A 23124-nucleotide genomic window follows, 5' to 3' on the forward strand; every position below is an offset into this window, starting at 1 on the left:
GAGACAAAAAAAGTTTCCAAAAAGCAGTCACTGCACACTCGCAGTGGCTGATCTGCAGTTTTCATTTATCCACAGCACACTAAATGAATCTTTGTAGTGGGAAGATGTCTTGTAAATCACGGTTTTCTAAAGGAAGCCACGCTTGGCTACAGAAATTGGAAGGTAGAAGTAATACCCTCTACTTTTTTATTTAAAAAAAAAAATAGAGAGAGAACAAAGAACTTACATGAAGATTACCATTCTGATATTACATTTGGTGATACAATTGCAGTTCAACTACAAAATTAAGTAAGCACAAGTCTACTACTGGGTCACCATTGGTTTGAAAATATGGTTTTCTACATACTTTTCTTCCTCTCATCAGAGAATCCAAATTTCCTAGTTTAATCATCTTCCCTTTTCCAAAAGAAATGAGAGCCTTTTTGAGCAATTAAGACATTTAGTTATTTAATCACAGGGACAATACAAGATTAAAATGGATTAGAAAAATTAATCCAAACTAAATGTCTCCGTTACGATAAAATTTCCCAATGAACCTTAAATCAAAAAGTTCTCAATTTCAGACACAAAGTCTGACTGAAACTGCTGCTGCTTTGCAGAACTACTGCTTTCCTCTGCCCCCTCCTTATTAAAAATGCAGTCCAAATTGTTATTTCCATAAAGAAATATGTCCGATATCGATGGGAGTTCTACGAAAAATCCTTGACGGCCTGCAGGATTCTTGTACTTAATCCAAAGGTAAAATCTACAGTAATTTATCACACAAAAATCAGCTGCTCTGCAGATCAGGGCTCCCGTTCCATGCGGTAGTTAGAATTTCTACCAAATGGAGAAGGGGGGGTGGGAGAGTGGTAATTAAATAACTTCATTTGCAGTCCTCAATTCTTTGTACCTAATTCATGACAGCACACAGGATAGAGAGAAAGATGGTTATGAAACTCTATATTTTCTATTTCATCAGGTATGCTTCCCTGTTTTAATCTTTAAAAAGGAAATTTTAAACAGTAATCTGCAAAAAGGTTGATGATAAAACAGTAAAAGACAGACAAGGTGGAGGAAATAAAAATAATAATAATAAAAAAGGTTTTCAGCATTACAAACGTTCATGCCTTCAAAAAAGAAGAGATCCAGCCATATTTCCCCCTTCCTTTGTACTGAAGTTTAATAAACATTTTCTCCAAGTTACCAATTTTGAGAAAATCGCTGGATAAACACTTGTGTTAACCCAGTTACATGGCTCGGTGCCAAATGTAATGCCAAACTTCCCAGTTGCAAAACGAGCTGTTTTTACACACCAAAGTAACCACGCAGCAGGCCTGCCGAGCCTGAAGACAGCTGACAGAGATGACTGTTGCTGTCCCCCCATTGCACCGACATCCATCCAAATACCAACATCTGCTGTGCTACAATTTACTTTTTACACAACATTTAGCAAAACAGTGCCTCTGACTGCAACATCATTAAGGAAGTAACAACAAATAAATCGCAAAGTCCCATCAGACAATTGTAAAATTAAAGCGTAGTTTGTCTTGCGTACACTGAGCTTTAGTTCAGATGTATTGGACTTCAGAAATAATAAGCGTTAGAATTTGTTTCCTTTTATTAAACACACAAGACAAAACTCTGCAAACCGTGACAAGAGTAATCCATCATTACAGTGAAAATTACCGTTTTGAAGGTATTGACTTGACTCAATAGGCAGCGCAGCAGATGCCTGCGAGGCAGCGTGGCCCGCCCGGTACCATCGCAGCAACCCACACTGCTAACAGGATTACGCTGTGCCTGGAAGCACAAGAAGCACGCTCTGAATTTGGGGCCCGCTCCTTTTCAAACACCCAGAGTGCATATTTGTGCTTGGGAAGTCAGGAATTTAACGTCCCTAAAAACTAAACGGCCCTTCGCTTTAAAAGCGGGATGAAGCACGGAGGCCAAAGCAGCCAGATGCCACCCGACAGGGGTGAGGTGGCACGGCTGGTTTGGGTAGCGAGTCCTGCCAGACTCGTAGCCTGGGGGTTCAACCTGGGATTTAGGCTCCTACGTGAAAGCCAGCTCTGGTTAGCGGTTCCACTGTACTGCCCAACACGCTCCATGTCGCACAAGTCCCTGTGCGATCTGGTGTCCTCTAGTTAGCTGTTCTTCACACCTGCGTCACCCACGGTGCTGCGCGTCGCAGTGGGGCAGCACTGCCACACCACAGGGCTCGGGCTTCCATTGGCACACAGGCAAAAGAGAAGGAAGAAAGGAGAATTTGTGTCTTTAAAATTTGTCTTTAAAATTTTCAAAACCAATTCCTTCTTCCTCCGGTCCTGCAATAATTCTATGAATGCAAAAATAAGGAAAAAAAAAAAAAAAGTAATTCTCACCAGATACTGGCGATGCTGCAAACCAGATGTTGAATGAAAAAATTTCATCAATAAACAACTTGAATTCTGTTAGGCATCAATTAAGGGGTTTTCCCCTCAATCATTCTGCTCCTCATCACCACCTTTAACACAAACTAAAGATCACTGAAGTTACAAAAAGCGACCTTTTTTTGTGCGAACAACCACTCCCTCTGCATCTCCAGACAACATGTCTGTCAGAACAGCAACATACCCAACACTCAGCTCAAGAGACAAGAACTTGGCAGGCTGCACCTCAAAGCAGTTTCACCAAAACAACAGTTTCCCTCAAATCCCTATCAGTTTAACAGTGGAAGACAATAATATTTCAGATAACGTAGGCAGCAAACAATTTGGTAAGTTCAGTGGACATTCCCTATTCAATTCGCAGATAAACATAGTCAACATCCACAGTTAGATTAACAAGAGCGCTTCACTATTTTGGCGCTTAATCCATGCTAAAGTCAAGGGGCTAGGCACCTAAATATTTCTGGGGGTTTGGGCCACTGTTGATTTGCACCACTTAAAGACTACGTATATATTTTATATATATATATGCGCCCATTGTGGGACACAGGAGAAGCCGTGCCAAGTGCAGCCTATGTGTAGACCCCCTCATAGGCATGGATTTAGAGGACGGTCTCCTCTGTGCTAGCTCCTCAATGTTTGCACAACAGCAGTCAAGGTCCATCGGAAATTTATCTGAAGAGTTGCTCCTGCGCAAACTTTAGGTTCAACCTCCAAGTTCAGAACTGAAACACTATTTGTTTGTCCATTTATCCCCTGGCACGGTTGGCTTTTTGTCAGACAGATGTATGCCACATGCAAGTCATTTCCCAACCTCTCTGCTCCACCTCCCTCCACGCACTCTGCACACACTCTGACCCCTCAGCATATGTTGTAAGAGAGGAGGAAGTGCTTCTGATAGTTTACATACTCTTCACAACAATTTTATTGCAGGGTATAAATGTTTTCTCCTGTCCCCAACCCTACTTGTAAGGAAACAAAGCAAAACAAACAAAAAATCCACCACTTCCCAAACAACTGAATGCCCTAAACCCAGCAGCAGGAAAGGAAAGGGGAGGGAAGGGGTGGAGAGGAAAGGACAGAGAGGATGGATTACACTGAAGTTATTTTTGTCCTGTTCAAGTAGATGGCCAGAGACAACTAAATATAGAATTTATCAAAGCAGGTGAACAAGGAAAATGACATGAGCCACATGTTTTAAGGAGCAAGCAATAAACTAACTACACTCCTGCCTCCAAAAAGCTCCCCTAAAACACAATTTGCATAAGTGAGATTTGATTGAACAAATATTCAACTCTCCGCAGCCTTCCCTTTGGACATGTGACAATGTAAATGTTAGGCAGATACATTTCCTGTCTTTTACCTGCTTGTACTATAAACAAGCACTACGAAGTCCAAAGACGGAAAGTGGTTTGCACTCTTCTGTGGTGTCTTTGGACAGAAATTCTTCCGAAGAAAGTGGGTTTGCATGTACAGCTGGGTAATAAAGCGCTGCTTGAAATCAAACGTTAAGGAATGTTATGTTGTCAATGGCAACACAAAGGATGTGGCTTCTACGAAATTTAACCAGTTATGTCAAGGACAATTCCTTTCTTCTGGTCAGACTGCAGTCCATGGCTTGCTCAGAGTAACTGCACTGGAGTACTTCGAATTTCACAAGTGAAAATCCATTCATACTTATTTTTAACTCCTTCCAGGCTCTGAGTGAGTCTGTGAAATGGCACTTGATGGCTGTTGCCAGAAGCATGTACTCAGTTGGGTCACCGCGAGCAGCCCATGCCAGCTAACACAGGAGTAGGAAGTCTCACCCAGGCTCTCTGACTCTCAGAGCCTGCAGCCAAGGAGGCAAACAATAGTTTAGCAAGGACGTTAAGTGCTTTGCTGGTATGTACACAGTATTCGAGCAAGGAAACATTCAGGGAAAAGACATGGCACCAGCGGAAACCACGGCACCAGTGACTTCAGTGGAACCCACACTCACATCAGTGCTGTAACCTACCTCTGAGCTTAAAGAACAGAAAGCTTTTATGTGGAACGTTTCCCTTATTCCACTCATGCCCCCAGTTACGGCAGTATCCAAGAGCCCCACAGCCTGAGCTGCGTTTGTCCTCACAACATCCCTGTGAAGTAGGGAAGTGCTGTTATCACTGTTTTACAGATAGGGAACTGGGGCACAGAGAGATAAATATAACCTTATCCGAGATGATCATATAGGAGGAAGTTTGTGGCAGAGCAGGGGAGGACCAGCTTCGATTCTCAGTTCCAGAACGGTACTCTGATACAGCAGCCACCTCTTCAGCTTCTAGATGCTCTGCCTTCAGCTTGACCAACCTACCCGTCTCCCCTGGGCAACAAGGAATGGGGAATGCCTACGCCTTTTATTAACAGCATTTCCAGCCCCGAAAAAATGGAAGAGAGTATCAAATGCAGGCACTGTTTGCATTCAGAAGTCCAAATCTGAACAAAGAAAATTTCCAAAATAGTTAGCACTATCCTGGTATTGTGGGAAAAGGAAGACATATCAAGTTTTCAGAGCAGAACAATTAAAAAAAATAAAAAAAATCCATTTCAGGTCATAAGTATGATTTTGAAATAATTAGTTAAAGTTTTAATAGGAAGCTGATATTGGACATGTATCCTTCAAGAAACTGTTTTAGGGATTTTAGGTTATAAAGCAGTAAGAAATAATTAAAAAAAAATCATCCCTTTGGGACTATAGTTGTCTCATTTCAGACACAGATTAAACACAGATCTGATGTAGTTTCATATGGAGACCTTGGCTCCAGACTTCACACAACAATCTTGTCTAAGAGAGACAAATTCCAGAGGCTGGAGACTGCTCAAGGTTTCCCATTTCTAGCCAAGTCAGACTTCAACCCTGCCCTCAAAGGCACTCTTTTCTGAGTAAAACAGCACCTCAGGTCCAAAGTTTACTCTGTCCATTGGGACTCCAGTTGCAATCATCCAGAGCACCAGTTGTGAAACAAGCTTCTACAACTTAAGGGCATTCACAAAGCAGCACTTAATGTCCATTGTTTGAGGTGACTATTACCCTGCTACAAACAACAGCAATCCGTCACCCTATAGATCACCTGGTTTACAGAGTCTGACTCCAAAAGGTGGCTGCTTACCATAACGGCCAAAGGATGACGGACTGCTACTATGCCATCACCGACAGACCTTGATGAGGGACACGGTCACTATTCCGATTGGGAGAAAGGAAGAAATTTGTGGGTTGGTGCTAGCTGAGGGCACCAGATCAGCCAAGCTCAGCTTCCAGGTCCCCTCTGCTATCAGTAGACTACCCTGTCAATCTCTGCTAAGCTGGACCTATGGCCCAGGCCTCTACTTTTATAAAAGGCTGTTGCTATAAACTTCAACGACCAGCAACACCACATGAATCTACAGCACACCTCTGTCATGGTAAGAGTCTCAAGGAGCTGCAGTTAACCGGCCACTGCTGAAAGTGACCATCAAGGCACCTAATTTAACTTTCACCGGTGACATAAAATAACTAAAGCCTTGCTTGAGAGGACCAGAAAGAACAGAACTAGCTCCACCACACATCCTGCTAGCCCTGTTTCTCCCTCTTCTTTTACACTAGGACTACAGAAATGTGAAAGAGAAAGGCTAGGATGAGGTTAGAAACATATCTACTTTCTGACAGGGAGCCTCACAGCAACACCACCAAACAAACAAACAAACAAAAGAAAGCAAAACTCCCAGCAGCTTCATAGCTACTTAGCAATCTTAGTAAAACAAACATTCTAGTAATTAAAGCAGAAAGCAACTTTTGGTTCCAAAGCACAGACCCAGAATACAAACAAGTAGTACTGTAGTGAGGTTTGTTTGTTATTCCATGATTTCAACCTTTTCCTTGAAAAAACTCAACTTCTTATTGGAACAGATCAGCCAACATTGAAAATTGAAAAAGACCTGTCGACAACAGAGGAACTGCTATTTATTTTGTTTGACAGCCATCACAAGGAATATGAAAATTAAAACCAAACACCTCTACAAATGGGGTTGCTATTCTTCAAAATTAGGCTAGGCTTTGCGTGAGATTCCCAGTATCACACCGGTCAAGAATCACAGAATACTTTATGTTGAAAGGAGCCATTACAGGTGATCTGGTCTAATTGTGCACTCAAAGCAGGGCCATTCAAAATGCTACAGAAGAAATCTTAACACTAAAAGTACATGTAGGTAATTCAGGAGAACTATAAAAATACAAAGGCAAAAACTGGAATGAATGTAACTTTATCAAACTGCGACTTTCAAATCAAATTCAAGGAACAAAACCTCAAGTCTGCTTGGCCATTTGCCATCATTTTAATCTCCTTGCTTCCAGTAACTGGTTTGAGGATTTTAAGAGTCAGCAGATAGATGAATATCAATAAATATTCTCTGTGTGTACTAGGCAAAAAAAGGAGAAATAAATTCTGTGTTCCTCCATGTTTTATTTCACCACATGAATCATGAGAAACAGCACAGGATTGTACATGGTCAAAAAGGGATGCATGGCCTCTGAAGTGTGAACATGTATCTACAACCACACATCCTGTTGGGTGTCATTCCACTTCTAAAATGGTGCCCGAAAACAGGAAAGTCTCCAGAAACACGAGGTTTTGCCATAAGCATATCCAGTCGAGTCGAGGGAGTAAACAAACCTCTCCAAGACACCAATAAGAGCTGCTGTGAAGTAGCTTGCTCCTAGCAGACTGAAGCTACTGCTGCGAAGAAAGCTTTCCTCTGCCTGTAGAGAAGATTCCCTAAAGTGGGAAGAAAACTTCATATATACTGATTTTTGCACATTCCTGCGAGTAACCTGTCAGAGGATCAACACACACAAAAAAAACCCAAAACCCCAACCCCAAAAACAAGCACAAAAATCTCACAGAAAAAAAACCAAACCAAACTTAAAAATGGCACAAAACTGATCATAGTAAATCAGATTTTTTTTCTTTCTTTCCTATTTTAGAAACAGCTTACTATACCATAATGATTTGTATTAGAGCAGTAAATTGCAACTTCAGGTACACATCTGGAGCTGAGCCACCTGCTGTACAAATAAAACAGCAAGACAGTCCCTGTGCTGCAGAGTTTACTGTCGTAAGACAGGGACAATGGGAGGCCAGACAAATAGACACAAGAAAAAGGTGACCAATACTGGGCATCGAAGCGAACGGCAGTCTCAGTACACACGCTCTGCAAGTTCATCAAGGCCTTTTGGAAGCAACACGAGGAGTGAGAGCTTTTAAAGAGGGTAATAAAGCAGTACCGCAGCTGTTTACAGGGACCATGTCCCAAGTGTGAAAGTGTAGCACAAGAGAAAGCACAGAAGTGGTTGCTTGCCCCCATGCTGTAGTCTCAGTATAGAGACATGCTAGGCTAAACAGAGGCTTAAGTTAACATCTTAATAGCAAATCTGAGATGGTAAAAATAGGTATGAAAAGCAAAAGCAGCTGGTTTCGCAGCCCAATGCAACAGAGGAACTAGTAGATAGCAACAAAGCAGCAGCACAAAGAACGAGCTCTGTCCTGTTCAGAGCAGCACTCAATGGGACAAGGTTACATGCCAAGCATACAAAGATGCAAGATGATGCAAACCTTAGAAAAGTGTATTTCCTCCCTTCCATGTTTTGCTTTTGTTTTCCATTTTCATGAATAACAGCAACTTTGAAAACATCAACTACTTTGAAGATCAAAAAATACAGCTTCTGCAGACAATCTGGTTATAGTTGCTGTAGAGCCAAGACAAGGCACTATTTCAGAAAGAAATTTGGCCACCTGCTGCTTTAAGCAGAGAAGGTAGTATACATGTAAAATCATGCTTTTCTCCAAAATTACAACTGGTATTACCCAGGAAGACAGACTAGACTGGGAAAAAAACGCATTAACTCCAAGTAGTGCAGTTATGCTGAACTGAATTGCATATGGTTGGCTAGTAGTCTTCACTCAGTTGGCACAAGTTTGCTTGTCTTAAAATCATTTTATATTATTCCCGATGAACAATCTACTACAGCCACTTCAGACCTCTGGCTTCCTTTCAAGTCAGAGGGTAGATATCAGTAGGGTTAGGCCATCTCAAAACCTCAGGCATTTAAAAAAAAAAAAAGGTTGTAGCAATTATTATGGAAGGATGAAATACTTAGAGTACGAAAGGTTCCTATTGCAGCAAGAACAGCACGTTTTAACCCAATAAAAGCAATCACCAAGTCTAGTCCTAGAGCTCACTCAGGACCAGATCAGTCTACGCCAATGACAAGGTGTTAAGTTTTAAGCAACTGCTCTTAATGCAACTGAGCCACCACGGATGCAGAGAAGCTGCTCCATTGCAGTTGTCTTTAAGAGGCTGCTAAATCTTTGCAACCCCACTGCGTAAAGGAGGAGAATTAACCCAGCTTGTAAAGCCAGTCTGGAGGAAAAATGCCTCATTTTACCTGAACACACAGAGTCTGGCAAGAGCTGACAGTCAGGGAACACGCAGAACCCTTTAAAAATACACAACGTCGTTTATTACACTGGGATGGTACTTCATGTTGCACAATCCAAGCTTTTGTTTCAAGCAAGAAAATGTTTTCTAAATATTTTGTCACCATGACAGTCTAGCCTTGGACTCAAATTGTGCCCTTGGTTACTCCAGAAAACCCCTGTGAAGCTCATCGCCGCATCCCAGGCCACTGGGAAGGCTCACCTGGCAGTGCAGCTACCGGCACCCTCCCGGCCCTCTATGCTCCGCAGGGCTCTCATCCCTATTTTGCCTACCCACAAAGTAAAACATTCAGCATAAGATCTGTATGAAGAAACAACATTGTATGGAAGAAGACGACTGTTTTGCACCTAAGAAATACTAAACATCTCCCCAACAAGTTCAGCTTTATCCAAGGAATACAGGCAAAACAAAAACCATTCCCAGGATAGCAGGACGAAATATTTTAAACACACGGGAAAAAAAGGGACATAGAAAAACACTCCGGCTTTGAGGGCCCTGTTCCAAGTAAAAACATTTCTTTCAGGGACATTAATTTGGCAAACTAAATCTGAGCAGATACAGCCTCAGTCCACAGCACAGTCCTGAAAAGAGCAGCGGAGTATTTCTGTATGACTCAGGAAGCCCAACCAAGACTTCTGCAGAACAAGATCAACAGGGTGTTTATATACAGCCAGCAGCGTCATGTGAACGGGCGGTTTAGTTTGTGAAATGAATGTTTGCATTGTCATTAAAAAAAAACAACACACAAACAAAAACATACCAACAAAAAACACCCTCTATTCCACACTTACAAGTTTCCAACATTAAAAACATAGCAGGGGAAGGAAGTACTTCAGCAGCCAAAATTTACAAATTCTTACCATAACTTTGGCGCAGTAAACTTCTCCAGTGTCACAAAGGCCTATTCTTCAGGGGGCTTGGATGCCTTTTTTTTTTTTGTCAGAAGGACTAATCCACATGTGAAGGCTATTAAAGAACACACATATAACATGCCAACAGAAGCATGAACACGCAGAGCGTGTGTGTGTGTTTTGAAAGTTTTATCTGTTTTTCCTTACACAGAAAGACACCTAGGAACAGCCTGGAGGCAGGTATTTCTGCTTTCTTTCTTTTCACTAGTGACACTCAATAAGCTTTTTTTCTCTCCTCAAAAAATTGCAATGCTATTTTATTTTAATTCATTCAAATCGGTGACTAAGATTCATCCTCATGAATTGCATTCAGCAGCCAAGTTACAAGAATTTAAGAAAGAATGAAGATTTTAATACAGAGGGTTTTTTGTTTGTTTGATTTACTACAATAGAAATTCCTAACAGTAACCTCTTAATTGTTTGAGAGGCACCTTACTAGAACCTCAAAGTGCTAATACCCTGAGTTACACTTGGCATTTCTGCACTGCAAAAACAAATCCAAGCTCTGAAAGTCAGCACTTTTTCCTCTTATTATCTGAGGCTATATAAAAGCCCTAACATAGATGTGAAAGAAATACAACAGAAAATCCTGCCTGATCTAAATACATAGAGCTAAATTTATCCTTCAGTTTTCGAAACACCACTTAGAGATTGGGTATTTAGAGTTCTATTCACTGGCTAGAAAAAAGCCAAATGGTACATTTTAAAAAACTGACTTTGAAATATTGTTATGAGAACAGGGAGAAGCTATGTAAACCCAAAAATTCTGTGGGTCTTTGTATTCACGATTATTGTCACAAACTAAAAGGCTCATATTCCCTACTAAGCAAACATTTACAATTAAATCCATTCTGCACAAGGCATTTGCATTTTGAGATAGAACAGTCAGTTGTTCAGCTGCTGTGATTTAGATGGATTGGTTCATTATTGCTGCAGTTCGTTTCCAGCTACACTGTATAACAAAGGGGTGCCAATGTAGTCTTGAATGGCTTTAAAGCTAAGTATGCTGGTATTCTTCCATGATGATGTCATTTAACTATCTCCCCATCCTTCCGATCAAGATATCTTGACTTTACAGGCTAAACTTCAGCGAAAACGACAAAAACAAGCTGTCACAATAGCGTTCAATAGGCAGTATCTCTGCGAGTCAGCTGAAGGCTGATCCTGGCAAGTTTGCAGTGATTCTCCGTATAAGAAAAAGTAATTTTTCCCTAATTCTTATTTAGAATAAATACTTTGCCTATCATGCAAGGAACAAGGCAACTTCAACTTCCACACCAGGAGATACATCAGTTATACACCTTCAAATGTTCGTGCTACAGCAAAAATGTATCTGTACCAGAAAAGACGACCAAGAACTACAACGATCTCTGATGCAAAGAAAATCTCAAGTTGAAAAAGTCAACTGCTGTCCTACTCCTTCACTGTTTGAAACGTTATCACCAAAGGCAGTATTAAAGCAGTGAAACCATTATTCTATTAACAACCACGTAGAAAGGTAAGATTTTTTAAAAAAAAAATTACTGAAGAAACAGCCATGATGATGAGCGGCATTTAACCTCCCAATCTGAAGCACCGTGTTCTCAAGACACTGCCAGAGGAACGCAAAGAACACTTACCACAGAGTGACTGGACTACTTAATTTATAGTGGCAAAGGATTCATATCCTATGTTTAGAAATCAATTTCCACCTCTGAAACTGCTCCCAAGCCTCACAACCAGCACTGTCACCACAGATTATCACAACTGGATTCTAGCCTGCTCCAATCATAAACTCGCAGTTTTTGAGTTTAAGTCAAGTCTTGAATTAAGAAATAAATGCCTTTGCTTCTCTTGGTGTTCTCAAAGTCTCATTTCACCTCAATGAGGACAGGAGGCAAAGGAGACTGCATAATCTAAAGTTAAAAAAAATCAAAACAAAGCCCCCCAAAATCTGCATTACAGAGAAAACACTTTCATTTAGTTAACTGACTGCTATTTATAGAAAGTTTACAGACCACAGGCAGGTGTGAGGATATGTATGACCCACAAAAAAAACCCAATCCAGACAATCCATGCCTGGAAGTCCTTGAAAGGCAAGCAGCAGATATAAGGTAGTACTCGCGCTTTACAGGGACGTAGAGGCCTGGACAATAGATTTTTGAACCGCTTAACAGTTTTCTTCAAGGGTGTAACTTCTTACTGCCACTTCGACTGTGAAGCTCCAACCTAGGCATAATAGTAGGAACACAAAATAGTGTGCATCCTTGCATTTCAGAGCACAAACTCTCCTTGGAGTATTTTCCACAGTAGTATAACTACATCATACTGAACAAGGGAGCATTAATTTGGCAGATGTAATATGGCACAAAGGCTCATACGGAAACACATGGCAAAAATTTTAAATAAGCATTTTTTTCTCTTAAATCTTGCGACTTAGTTTAACTGGAGCTTGATGAATAAAAAAAGCAGTTCAAATATTCAGTATCATTTGTGTGTTTCTCTTAGCCATTAGACCAGTTAAGCCTCTTGCAGCAAATGCAAAAATCTACCCTTTCACATCGCTTGCTTTCTGAAGTGTAATCAGGGTACATTTCTCAATCCCCAGATCCTTTGACAGAATTGCAGAAATAGTAGGGTATACTGCTAAGGTTGAGTGTTCAGAAAAATAAAAATACATATTATAAATTAATTTAAATCATATACTTTGAGACTTTGTAATTGAACAACCCTTTTTCTTCTCTCTAAAGTGTGAAGGCAGCACTCAGATTACATCTTCCAGTTTTTCCTCTACATCATACAGAATAGCAAGCTCCTCTGCTTCAGAAACAAAAGGAGGTGAAACCTTCAAAATTGTGTGACTTCCACAGGTGGGAATCGATTATAAAGCCACAACAAACATTAAGGGCTGCACTTAAAATTTGAGAATTAGCATCAATTGCTGTAAGGCAGCCCTGACCCTCATCAACACCTGATGTCCACTAAAATAACACCAGCATCAACTTAATGAGTCAGACTTTTCTATAAGCATAATAATGCTTGTCCTAAAAGATCTCTCCTATGACGACAAGCTGAAAGATCTGGGGTTGTTCAGCCTGGAGAAGAGAAGGCTCCAGGGAGGCCTTATTGTGGTCTTTCAACATATAAAGGAGGTTTATAAAAAAGACGCAGAGAGGCTTTTTACCAGCGATAGGACAAGGGGTAAGGATTTTAAACCAGAAGATGGTAGATGTTGATTACATGTAAGGAAGAAATTCTTTACTGTGAGGGTGGTGAAACACTGGAAGAGGTTGCCCAGAGAAGTTGCAGATGTCACACCACTGGAAGTGTTCAAGGTCAGCCTGGATGAGGCTTTGAGCAACCTGATCTAGTGGAGGATGCCCCTAACCACAGTAAGGGTGCTGGACTAGATTTAAAGGTCTCCTCCAAGTCAAAACATTCTATCATTCTAAGACTGGAGCTCCCTCCCAAAACAAGTATTTCCTACGTAGGCCATGGTTCATGACCAACATAAACCCCAGTTCCCTGGCATGCACGTTCTGTGGTCCTCAATAAGAGTACACTATCAAAGCGCAAGCAGAAAAGACTGATTTGATAGCCCTGTAAATGATCCAGATGCTGCACTCAGTCTCAACACTAAATACCACTGCAGTCATGCACAGAACCACTGCCTCCACAGTGAGTTTCTACACGCAGCTCACCAAAGGCCTGGGCTTTGGAGAGCACTTCAAAACACACTTTCCTGACTTAAGCAAGAGACTCAGAAAAACAGCAACTGACTTGCCTGCAGTCTGTGATGATTGTTTACCTCGGCTGTCCTCAAACATGACCATGCACTTTTGAATAAATTGACAAATTTCACAATATTGTTTGACCAGCTATCTGTTTTCACATTTTTGGCTCAACTTTAAGAGGTGAGAGAATGAACCCAGACTTCCGTAACATGTTTTCCAACTGCACTCAGAGTTGGTCTTCATTATTTCCCCCTTTCAGTTGCAATAATTTCTCACAGAAGCACACTACTTCACACCTAATATGGTGCTATTCTTTCTCCATTCTTTTTCTTCCTCTTTCCTCATAGTTTCCTGGTTTTTGTTCCCCCTTTAAGAGGCACATTGTACCTGCAACATAATACATCTGAAAATAATAGTCCCACCTCTCTCTTCTCCCCATGAGAGATGACTCCTTAAATAAGATTTAACTTATTTTTTCTTCCTAGTAAATCAATTACTTCAATATGTAAAAGGGGAAAAAAGCCCACAAAGCTGACAGTGTTCATTTGGTTTTTTTTAGAATATTCTGTGTTTCAAATGCATTCAAATTAAACGTTCAAATGTTAAGTAAATCCCTCTTTCGAACACATATTAAGGTTTGTTTCCCGAATGAGTCCGAGACCAACAACTACCCTAATTTTTAAGAGAATTATGAGTCACATAAAAAGTGAATAAAAGGAGATACGCAACATGTCACCATGTACTGCTCTAAGAGCAACCAAGTCCTCACCAGCTTTCTCAGACGGTAAAGTCGCAAGTGATGGTGCTCACGCAGAGGGAGTGCCAGCAGGGAATGGTGGGAGGGAAGGAATCTTCTGGCATCCACACAGGGGGTGCAGGGGAAGACATTTTCAAGTGAGGACAAGGCACCAAATTTAAAACGCATGGCACCGCACCTTGCCTAAAACGACTCCTGCAAGAACAAGGAGCAATCTTTACTCTCTTGCTCTCTTTAACCTCAAAATAGCATACTCACTTAGTACTTCTTTCTTCCTAAATCTAAACGTGACGACTTCTCAATATGACTACTGAGAGAAAAAAAGAACAGAAAACCACACGTGGACCCTTTTTTTTTTTTTTAAAAAAAAAAAGGCCTACCTTTTCCTTCTTGAAAACGAAGGAACTATGAACAAGGCAATCAAAGCCAATGCAGGCAGTTTCTGCATGATCCACTGCATCGGCATTCCCAGTCTGCCTCTTTAACAGGGCTTGCAATGTCCTAGATTTCTCATTCTCAAATCTCTTTTAACAACAAGTAACAGTAATTTATGATGCTACCTCACTTTTAGAGATAAAATTGAGACCTAGTTTGTTTCACTTCTGATGTACAATAAAACAGAATATGAAAGTAAACTTCCAGGACTGACACAAATAACGTGGGCATGAACATCTGAGCCCTTCCTCTTTGCCACTCAAAGTGAGAGTGTGTTTGGTGTCACCTACATGAAAGTTCCAGACAGTCAGTTCACAAACAGAGAAAAACATCTAACCTAGCATGAGTTCTCTAAAGAACTAAAAGTATTTTGAAAAAAAGGTGGGGGAAAATATTGGAATAAAGATTTTTTGGGGAGCAATTTTTGCTGAATAAAGAAACATTTGGACTTTACCCTTCAAAAACGTGAAGCTGTGGCTTAAAGAACAGGTTTTCCTACATGAAAAAATGTTGTGGAATAAGGACTTTTCTAAAAGGACCCTAAAAAGTAACACAGGTGGGTTGAAGACTTAAGTAGTCAGCTCAGTGGAAGGAAGACGAGCAATCTCTAGGCTATGCTAGCTCTTTCAAAGACGTAATACAGTATAGTTACACTGTACTAGGTCATTCTCAGCATCTGACTTCCCTGTCATCCAAAGTAAGACTTTTTTACAGTACACTGTATCTAGCCTGTTTCCTATGATCTCTCCACAAATAATTCCATCAGATGAGATTTACCCTCCAAAAGTCTAGCTGACTAGCCATTATCAGCTCATATTTCTCCAGATGTTTTGTGATCTCATCCTTTCTTAATGTCTCTAGCATCTTGCCTACCACCAAGGTTCAGATTTATTGGTTGACAATTTCCCAGTTCCTCCCCAATCCCCTTTTCCCAGAACAGGGCAAGCAAAATGAAAGCAACCGAGAGCTAGCATTGCAAAACTATTGCCCCTTCTGTTGAAAAAGAGACACACAAGAAAAACCACAAACTGACACAGCTTATCTTTTGTTTCCAATAAGAAAAGCAACAGATTTCCCTATAAACCCAACCCTTCAGCTCTAGAGTAGCATCAGCTTCTTTCCCTCTGTTACAAATTTCCCCTCTCTGTTCTTTACTCAGCCCCTGTATCTTGTTTCTTACCTTTCCTCTTCCCCCCAGTCTTCCCTCTGAAGCAGCTGTGCCCTCTATAGTTGGCATCTTCAGAGTTCAGATGTGTCTTAGGATCCTTTGTATCAAGTGCCACAACCACTCCTTTGAAATACCGTGAAAGTCAGACGATCCTTGAACTAATCTGAACCTCGATGGTTCTGGTTACACAGGTCATCAAGAAAGCGCACTGCTACATCCCAGGGACAGACAGAAGCCAAGGTAAAAAAATAAAAAACACCCCAAAATAAAACACACACACATATACAAAAAGAGGTAGGGAACATGGTGAGAACAGAAGAGAGAGAAGAAAGAAGAGGTGAAGAAAAACAGCAACACGAGAGACCCACTGGCTTTAAAAAAACCCCAAAACTTCTAGTCAAACCTTGCAAGATCCTGTTTTGATTCATACTAATGGAATATTGAAAGCATGAACCTGTGCTCAAAATAACAAAGCTAAAGTTCATTATCTGTGCTATTCCGCTAGAGAAAGTTAAAACAGCAACAATCAGCATTTAATTCCTGGCTTGTATTTTACATATGGATCCTACATTCATTTTATGCAATAAAACTATCAGGAGATAAATCACCATGGACTACCAGTTATTTATTAGGACATCTGTGTCACTCCATTTCATTACTGAAATAATTCTTTAACAAAAAACCCCCAGTATTTTCATAAGCGGAATAAGTATCTTTTGTATAATTTCTCATTTAAGGACTTCTAGTAATTTTGATCAGCTTGGCAGCCAGACTCCCAACCAGTCAAATAGTTTTACCTGCCTAAAGTCCACACAAACTGTTTTTCATGGTTAGAATTACTGTGCAGTGTTTATATACTATTTAAAAACAAAAGCAAAAAATATCTCCACATTTGCTGCTAAATATTAATGGATGAATACACAGGTCTCTCCTGCTGCTTATAATTGCTTCAGAGTTCTCAGAGTGAAAAATTGAGATTTCTATTTCTTCTAAATGTCCGCGTACATTTTTCCCTCCCCCTCTTTCCCTGCCTCCAAAGACTCCTTTTTCCATACGAGTTTATGCCCTAATAAGAAAACCGGACATACTAGGGAAGACAGAGATGACAGAGTATCAAAACGCACAATCCCCCTCTTTGTTAGCCCTGCAGAAAGACTTTAAAAAAAAAAAAAAAAACCAACCCACAGGATGAAGACTGAAGACAATAGAAGGACCTTTATAAACAGAGACCAGAGCAAAAAGATGCAAGAAATCCAATGAGATCTTTAAAATGGATCAGTAAAGTAAATAAATACACTCGGGCATATCTCTTTTATCCAAAAAGTTCCACAACACACGAGCAAAAGTAAGGATATTCATGACATATATCCAGAAAACCTGTAATCTCAGAACTCAACAAGCAGCAGTTTGGGCAGGTAATTTTCTCCTTCCCCCCTCATATTCAGTCACCATTACAGCACCTCTGCATCGACCATCTCCCCCATCCTTTCCCACTAAACAAGCCTTCAACATAACACAACCAGGGACTACACGTTCTGGATGTACACACGCAACACACCAAGTCTGAGTTTCTTCGCTCTTTCTATACGTGTCTTGGAACACTTCAGCCCGTGGTTATGCAAACAGTGGTCAGTGTTTTAACTACTGTTTCTGTCTTCGCACCACAGTGTATCACCTCACTGTGATCAGAGTAACAGCACCAAGTGCTGCCAATGGGGAAAAAAAAAAGTTCATTCAAGAATTCTTCTGTTTCTGCCTGGTTGAGGTTAGACCTGTCGTGGAGATGACTCTGGCCCCTGCACAAACAAACATCTGCACTACTGGAAGCAGAGCTTCCTTTATGCGACTGACTTACAGAACTGCCAAGAGTTCTCGGCCAGGCAGCAATGTTTAATTTCATTTCTCCATTTGTATTTTTAATCTTGGAAACAAAAACAGAAATGTAAAGCACGCTGACAGAAGAAAACAACCCCACAATTCTAGAAAGCCCTGCTATTTCCCTGCCAGGCCAAAACACCTGCTCCTGCTAATGACGGCTTTATGCTTATATACACCTGCCATCCAGAAGGGCTCCAGAGCACTTTGCAGCCTGATTTATATGTACACAAATCATTAAAACCACCAAAATTAAGCCACTGCTGGGGTGAGATGTAGCAACTGTTTAACACAGCCATGCTGTTCAACTGCTTAGGATGTGAACTGAGACATCATATCCAACCAAAGCTACGAGGGAACGTTAGGTAGGGAGAAGATCATTGCCCAATCTGGATTTTGGCCAGTCACTACTTAAAATATTTGCCTGTGGAAAGCCCTAGGATCTTTAAAGAACACATGCAGTGCAACCTTCGGTTTTATAAATGATCCAAAAGACAAACAATATACATTTCCTAAATCTAAAATCCTCCTTTAGCAGTCCCTCCCTGCAGTAATTACTGTTTATGCCTTAACTTCAGAAGCTCACAGTATCAGACATCAGTTTTGGAAACATCCTGTGGTTGAAGCACTTGATCTTGCAGAGCCAGTAAACTGATAGGGTCTGGTAATAAATGTAGATGACTAAAATAAAAAATAATCCTTTAGAAAACATACATACAAGTGGATTGGTTCCCCCCACAAGCACCGCCAGCCAAAAGAACTAAATTTCTCAATTGATCTCAAAACAGCTTCAACACGAAGAGGGTAATGGAGCTGACACGCTGGCAAGCTGAGGAGGGAGCACTGCTTTCTAAAACCCTCCTCGCACGGACAATGCCAAACTAACAGTTGCAAAGTCAATGAAGTGGAATGAAATAGGTGTCACCGCACACACTGAGAAGGTAAAAAGGCATAGGGGAACAGGTTAAAAAGATCTGTAAATCTGGCATATGAAAAACGCTGAGATACATTTAACAGTTTGGGCACAAATTTGCAGTCTCAAATATGCAGAACATGCAGAGTTAACATTTTGGAAATGGAAATGTGTTCAGCAGATAATCTCATCATAATACTATCAGCAAACCATCAGAGATAATAATCTGTTTCTCTAAGGTAATTTAAAAAAAAAAAAAATCAAAGCAGAAGATCAGGGCATCTTTCACTGAGACCTCCCCCAGAGGTCTCCTTACTTGAAAGCAGCTTTTTTGTAATCCTAGAAACAATGAAAACTCAATTCTCAAGAGTAAATACAGACAAGCTTGAAATACAACATGACTGTTTTAAAGTTTTAGACATCTGCCTCTGAATCATCCTGGCAATACAATTCCATTTTCATACTTTTTAAAATAAATGTTTCTCCCCCAGATTTTTGTACAGTGCTTCTCAAAATAATAAATTTTTTTTTGATGTTACAGGTAAGTGCAGAAAGAATTGTAACAATAGACGGTTAAAAAAACCTCAGTCTAAAACATCATTTAAAACTAAAACCATATCTTTTTGATTTGAAGAGTTTCTAGATTCATAAATGGGAATGGGAAGCATAATTCTGTGTTTCTTCCTCCTGTTTTATCCAAACACAACGTAATTCTCAAATACTGTATCAGAACAGGTTAGGCTGGGTACACCAGAATTATCAGACGAGTTATTTCAGATGATAAGTGGAAAGGCGTTTCTGACTGAAATAATCCAGAACAAAAAAAAAGAAAAGGAAAAAACTTTATCAAAAAATTTTTACATCAAGCATCAGAACTAATTTGTGAAACTAAGCTGTATATCCAGCTGTTAGAAATATGTTTCCATCCTTTTAAAACATGGATTATCAACACGTTTTCTAAATTCTTAGAAACGTCTTATTGTTGCAAAAGAACCGTCAGTCTTTATCACGGTTATAACATATTTCTATTTTCTTCCAGAATTAATTATGCTACACCTTTGCACCTTCAGGCAAGTTGTTGCAAACCCTCTAGAAAAATCCTGAGTCTGCAGAACCACGCAAGCTTCCCTACTGCTGGAGCACACGGATTCTGGTTTTGGTCCAAAAAAATGACGATGTTACGGAAAGTACCTAACACTGCTCTCACCTTTCCAAGAAATGATAGTAGAATACAAAGAAACAGGTAAGTCAAGTACCTTATAGGAGTAATGCTGTAGTACTTGAAAACAAACACCCTCCTACCCCCCCAAAAAAGAACAAACCCACCATTTTGGGCATAAAACATTTAACAATGCTAAAAGCAGAACAGTACACGTGACTGTTATTTCAGTTTCGCCACTCAGTCAAGAATAAAGACTTTTTACAAAAATCAAGTGTCATTAGTGGTAAAACAGAAACACACAGAGCGCACAAACTCAAGGCTATTCTTCCTGTCTAGGACATTGGTACCAAGAGCGGTTCAGACACAAACAAAACAGCACATTCTCTGGCAAGTCTCTGCAAGAGCGCAGCATTGCTTACAAAATACAGGCATATTTTTCACTGCTCAAATAAAGATTCATCTCAAGACAATTCTACCTTCTAACATAAAAAGAAAACCTACAGGCCTGCAGATAAAACAAAATAATTTGTGGTAGTTTAGCCTTTAACACTCTAAGTAGCATCTCCTTCAGTTACTATCTTTATCATCTTTTTCAAAGCAGTCCACACAGCTTTCGGTGAACACACACACATGCACACACCCTAAGAAAATCCCTCTTACGTGTGTTTTCTCAAACTTCAACGACAAACTCGTGCACGCTCCTTATATGCTGTATCCCGTTATGGTAAAGGGGAAAATAATGGACTTTAGAAGATATGTTACTAAAGGATAGATCACCCTGAGAGAGAGTCAATCTCCTGTTTTGGAGGGAAGAGGCACTTACCTCGTTTGTGAAGCCACCCTTCCTTTACTATTGCTACTTCATTCATAATTGCAGGAATGTCTCTTGAAAAATCAGTTTATGCCAAAAGATCACACTGTTCAAAGTCCTCAACTCCTGCAGAAGGCTCCACAAAAGAGATGGGTTGGGTTTTTTCCACGTTTTTCTCCTTCTCGGCTCTTTCTAAAAGGATCAAAAGAAGAGTGCACCATCATTTTGAAGCACGTTACATTTGTAAAGTAAGGGATACAACAGGGAGTAGCTTTTATTGCTGGCTTTTCGGTTTGGAGTTCTTTTTATTATTATTACAAATCCTAAATGAGGTCTTTAATTTTATATCTCGACTAATTTTATCACAACTAAATTTATTTATTTATATCACAACTAATTTTATATCTCGACAGGTGGAGGTGCTGAAATACGTGCTTGCTAATGTCCTGCCTCTTCACTGAGTAGATTGATCGTGGGGAGACTCACAACATCACCAGACACTGTCTAGATCAGAGGTGGACACAAGACCTTGCCCAGTAGACCTCCATCTCCCCAACGACACCTCACTCTCCACAACAAAAAAAATCCGAGATTTCACGAAATCTAGGTTTAAATATTTCCTGGTAAGAAGACTTCCAGAACATGTTCTGGAAGGTTTCTTTACACCTTGAGGTATAGCAGTCCATCAACTAACACACAGTGCATCTTAGAGATATCCCTCCTAATACTCTCCTTCAAATTTTTATATCATTCTGTTAATCTCACTCGGATCTCCTCAACTCCCCCAAAAAGTGTCTTCTCTACCTCTGATATTTATAACTCCTACCTCTCCCAGAGCCATACAAAGAATCTCAGACAAGTTCACGCACCTTTCTGTTACCCTAAATCAGTCCTTATAGCACCCTGATCAATTTTATTGCTCTTCCCTGAATGCACGACAGTTTGCTGCTGTCTTTCTCGCAACAAATTACACCTAAGCATAACTTAGGATTTTTAGCTCCCTGCTTTATGAGATGAAGTCCTTATCTAAATAGCTCAAAATTGCCATATCTTATTGAAAATGCGTCTAGTTCATGGCTGACTACCACAGAAATGTTCTTTGCGTTTCTCTCCCTCAATGAAAGTAATCACTTCCCAAATGCATCAGCTTTTATTATTTTTCTAAATTGAATCTGACTATTTTCTGCTTGTGGTACAAATGTTCCGTTTGTTTTTCTTTAATGACTTCTGTGTTCTCTGAAACGTCCATACTGCCATTCAACTTGGTATTACTTGGGTGATCAAAAAATGTAATTGGTGACAAATTCCCAGTGATAACCACGAAGTTTAATAAAACAGAAGCCAGCAGCATGTGTAACTCACCGCCAAAGACCTAGTTTTTACTGGAGCCTCTCTCCAACGAGAGAGATATCACATCCTAACAATACTGTCTCTGCATGCATTTGGCACACATGTTTCAGTTATCTCTGAACGTGCAGGTGATAGCCATCCATCAGAAACTAGATTAAAAAGCGACTAATTCCCCATAACTCACTAAGAAACAGCCCTGGATCGAAGAACAGGTGGTCAAAATTAATCCAACCTAGAACCAAAACCCCAACAGAGACAGAAGGCTCTGCACTGTATATCACCAGTGCTCTGAAATGGGCAGCCTTCAAAGCAAGGAGGTCAAATCTGAACAAGTTCCATCACAGCAAGCAGAAATGGACTGCGATAAAAGAGGTCATTCCCCTGACACCTTGCCTATGAATTTCCACTGTTTATCACTATTCCTCAGCTTTTCCAGTAACGCTTTATTTTCTAGGTTTTCCCCAGAAACAAGCTAGGGGTGGTTTTTTTTCCAAATAACCTATCTCACTTGTTATAATTATCAACTCCAAGAAACAGAGAAGACATTTGCCCGAGGGAGGGAAAACACACACAAAAATGACATTCTAACAAGAGACGTGTAAGAATCCCTAATTTCATAAATAAACATAAGAACACCATATGCTGCAGAATAGAGACCCAGAGCTACCCGAGCTATCTTGGAACAAACTCCTTTAGCTTCAGAGCAATTAGAATCATAGAATCGTCTGGTTGGAAGAGACCTTCAAGATCATCGAGTCCAACCATTCACCCTGCACTGTCAGGGTCCCTAAACCATGTTGCTCAACACCAAATCCACACGGTTTTTAAACACCTCCAGGGATGGGGTCTCCACCACCTCCCTGGGCAGCTTGTTCCAATACTTCACAACCCTCTCTGGAAAGAAATTCTTCCTGATATCTAACCTAAATTTCCCCTGGCGCAACTTGAGGCCATTCCCTCTCGTCCTGTCATTCATAACGTGGGAGAACAGACCGACCCCCATCTCCCTACAACTTCCTTTCAGGTAACTGTAGAGAGCAATAAGGTCCCCCCGAGCCTCCTCTTCTCCAGACTAAACAGTCCCAGAGGATAGAACCTGATGAACACAGCAGGCTTTCGTTCTCCT

The 23124-nt window shown here is 40.4% G+C and overlaps 1 protein-coding gene across 1 annotated transcript in view; it reads right to left on the bottom strand.

Annotated features, from left to right (window-relative positions):
• AKT1 (AKT serine/threonine kinase 1) overlaps window positions 1-23124 on the bottom strand; it is a 75810-nt gene that overhangs the window by 46927 nt on the left and 5759 nt on the right. Inside the window, exon 2 of the mRNA XM_086614155.1 lies at window positions 20661-20840. Within this exon, the coding sequence (XP_086470281.1) occupies window positions 20661-20706 (46 nt within the window). The 5' untranslated portion in view covers window positions 20707-20840. The remainder of the gene's footprint in view (window positions 1-20660; window positions 20841-23124) is intronic.

Source organism: Tauraco erythrolophus, chromosome 6 (genome assembly GCF_009769465.1).
Source record: "Tauraco erythrolophus isolate bTauEry1 chromosome 6, bTauEry1.pri, whole genome shotgun sequence".
NCBI classification, from domain to species: domain Eukaryota; kingdom Metazoa; phylum Chordata; class Aves; order Musophagiformes; family Musophagidae; genus Tauraco; species Tauraco erythrolophus.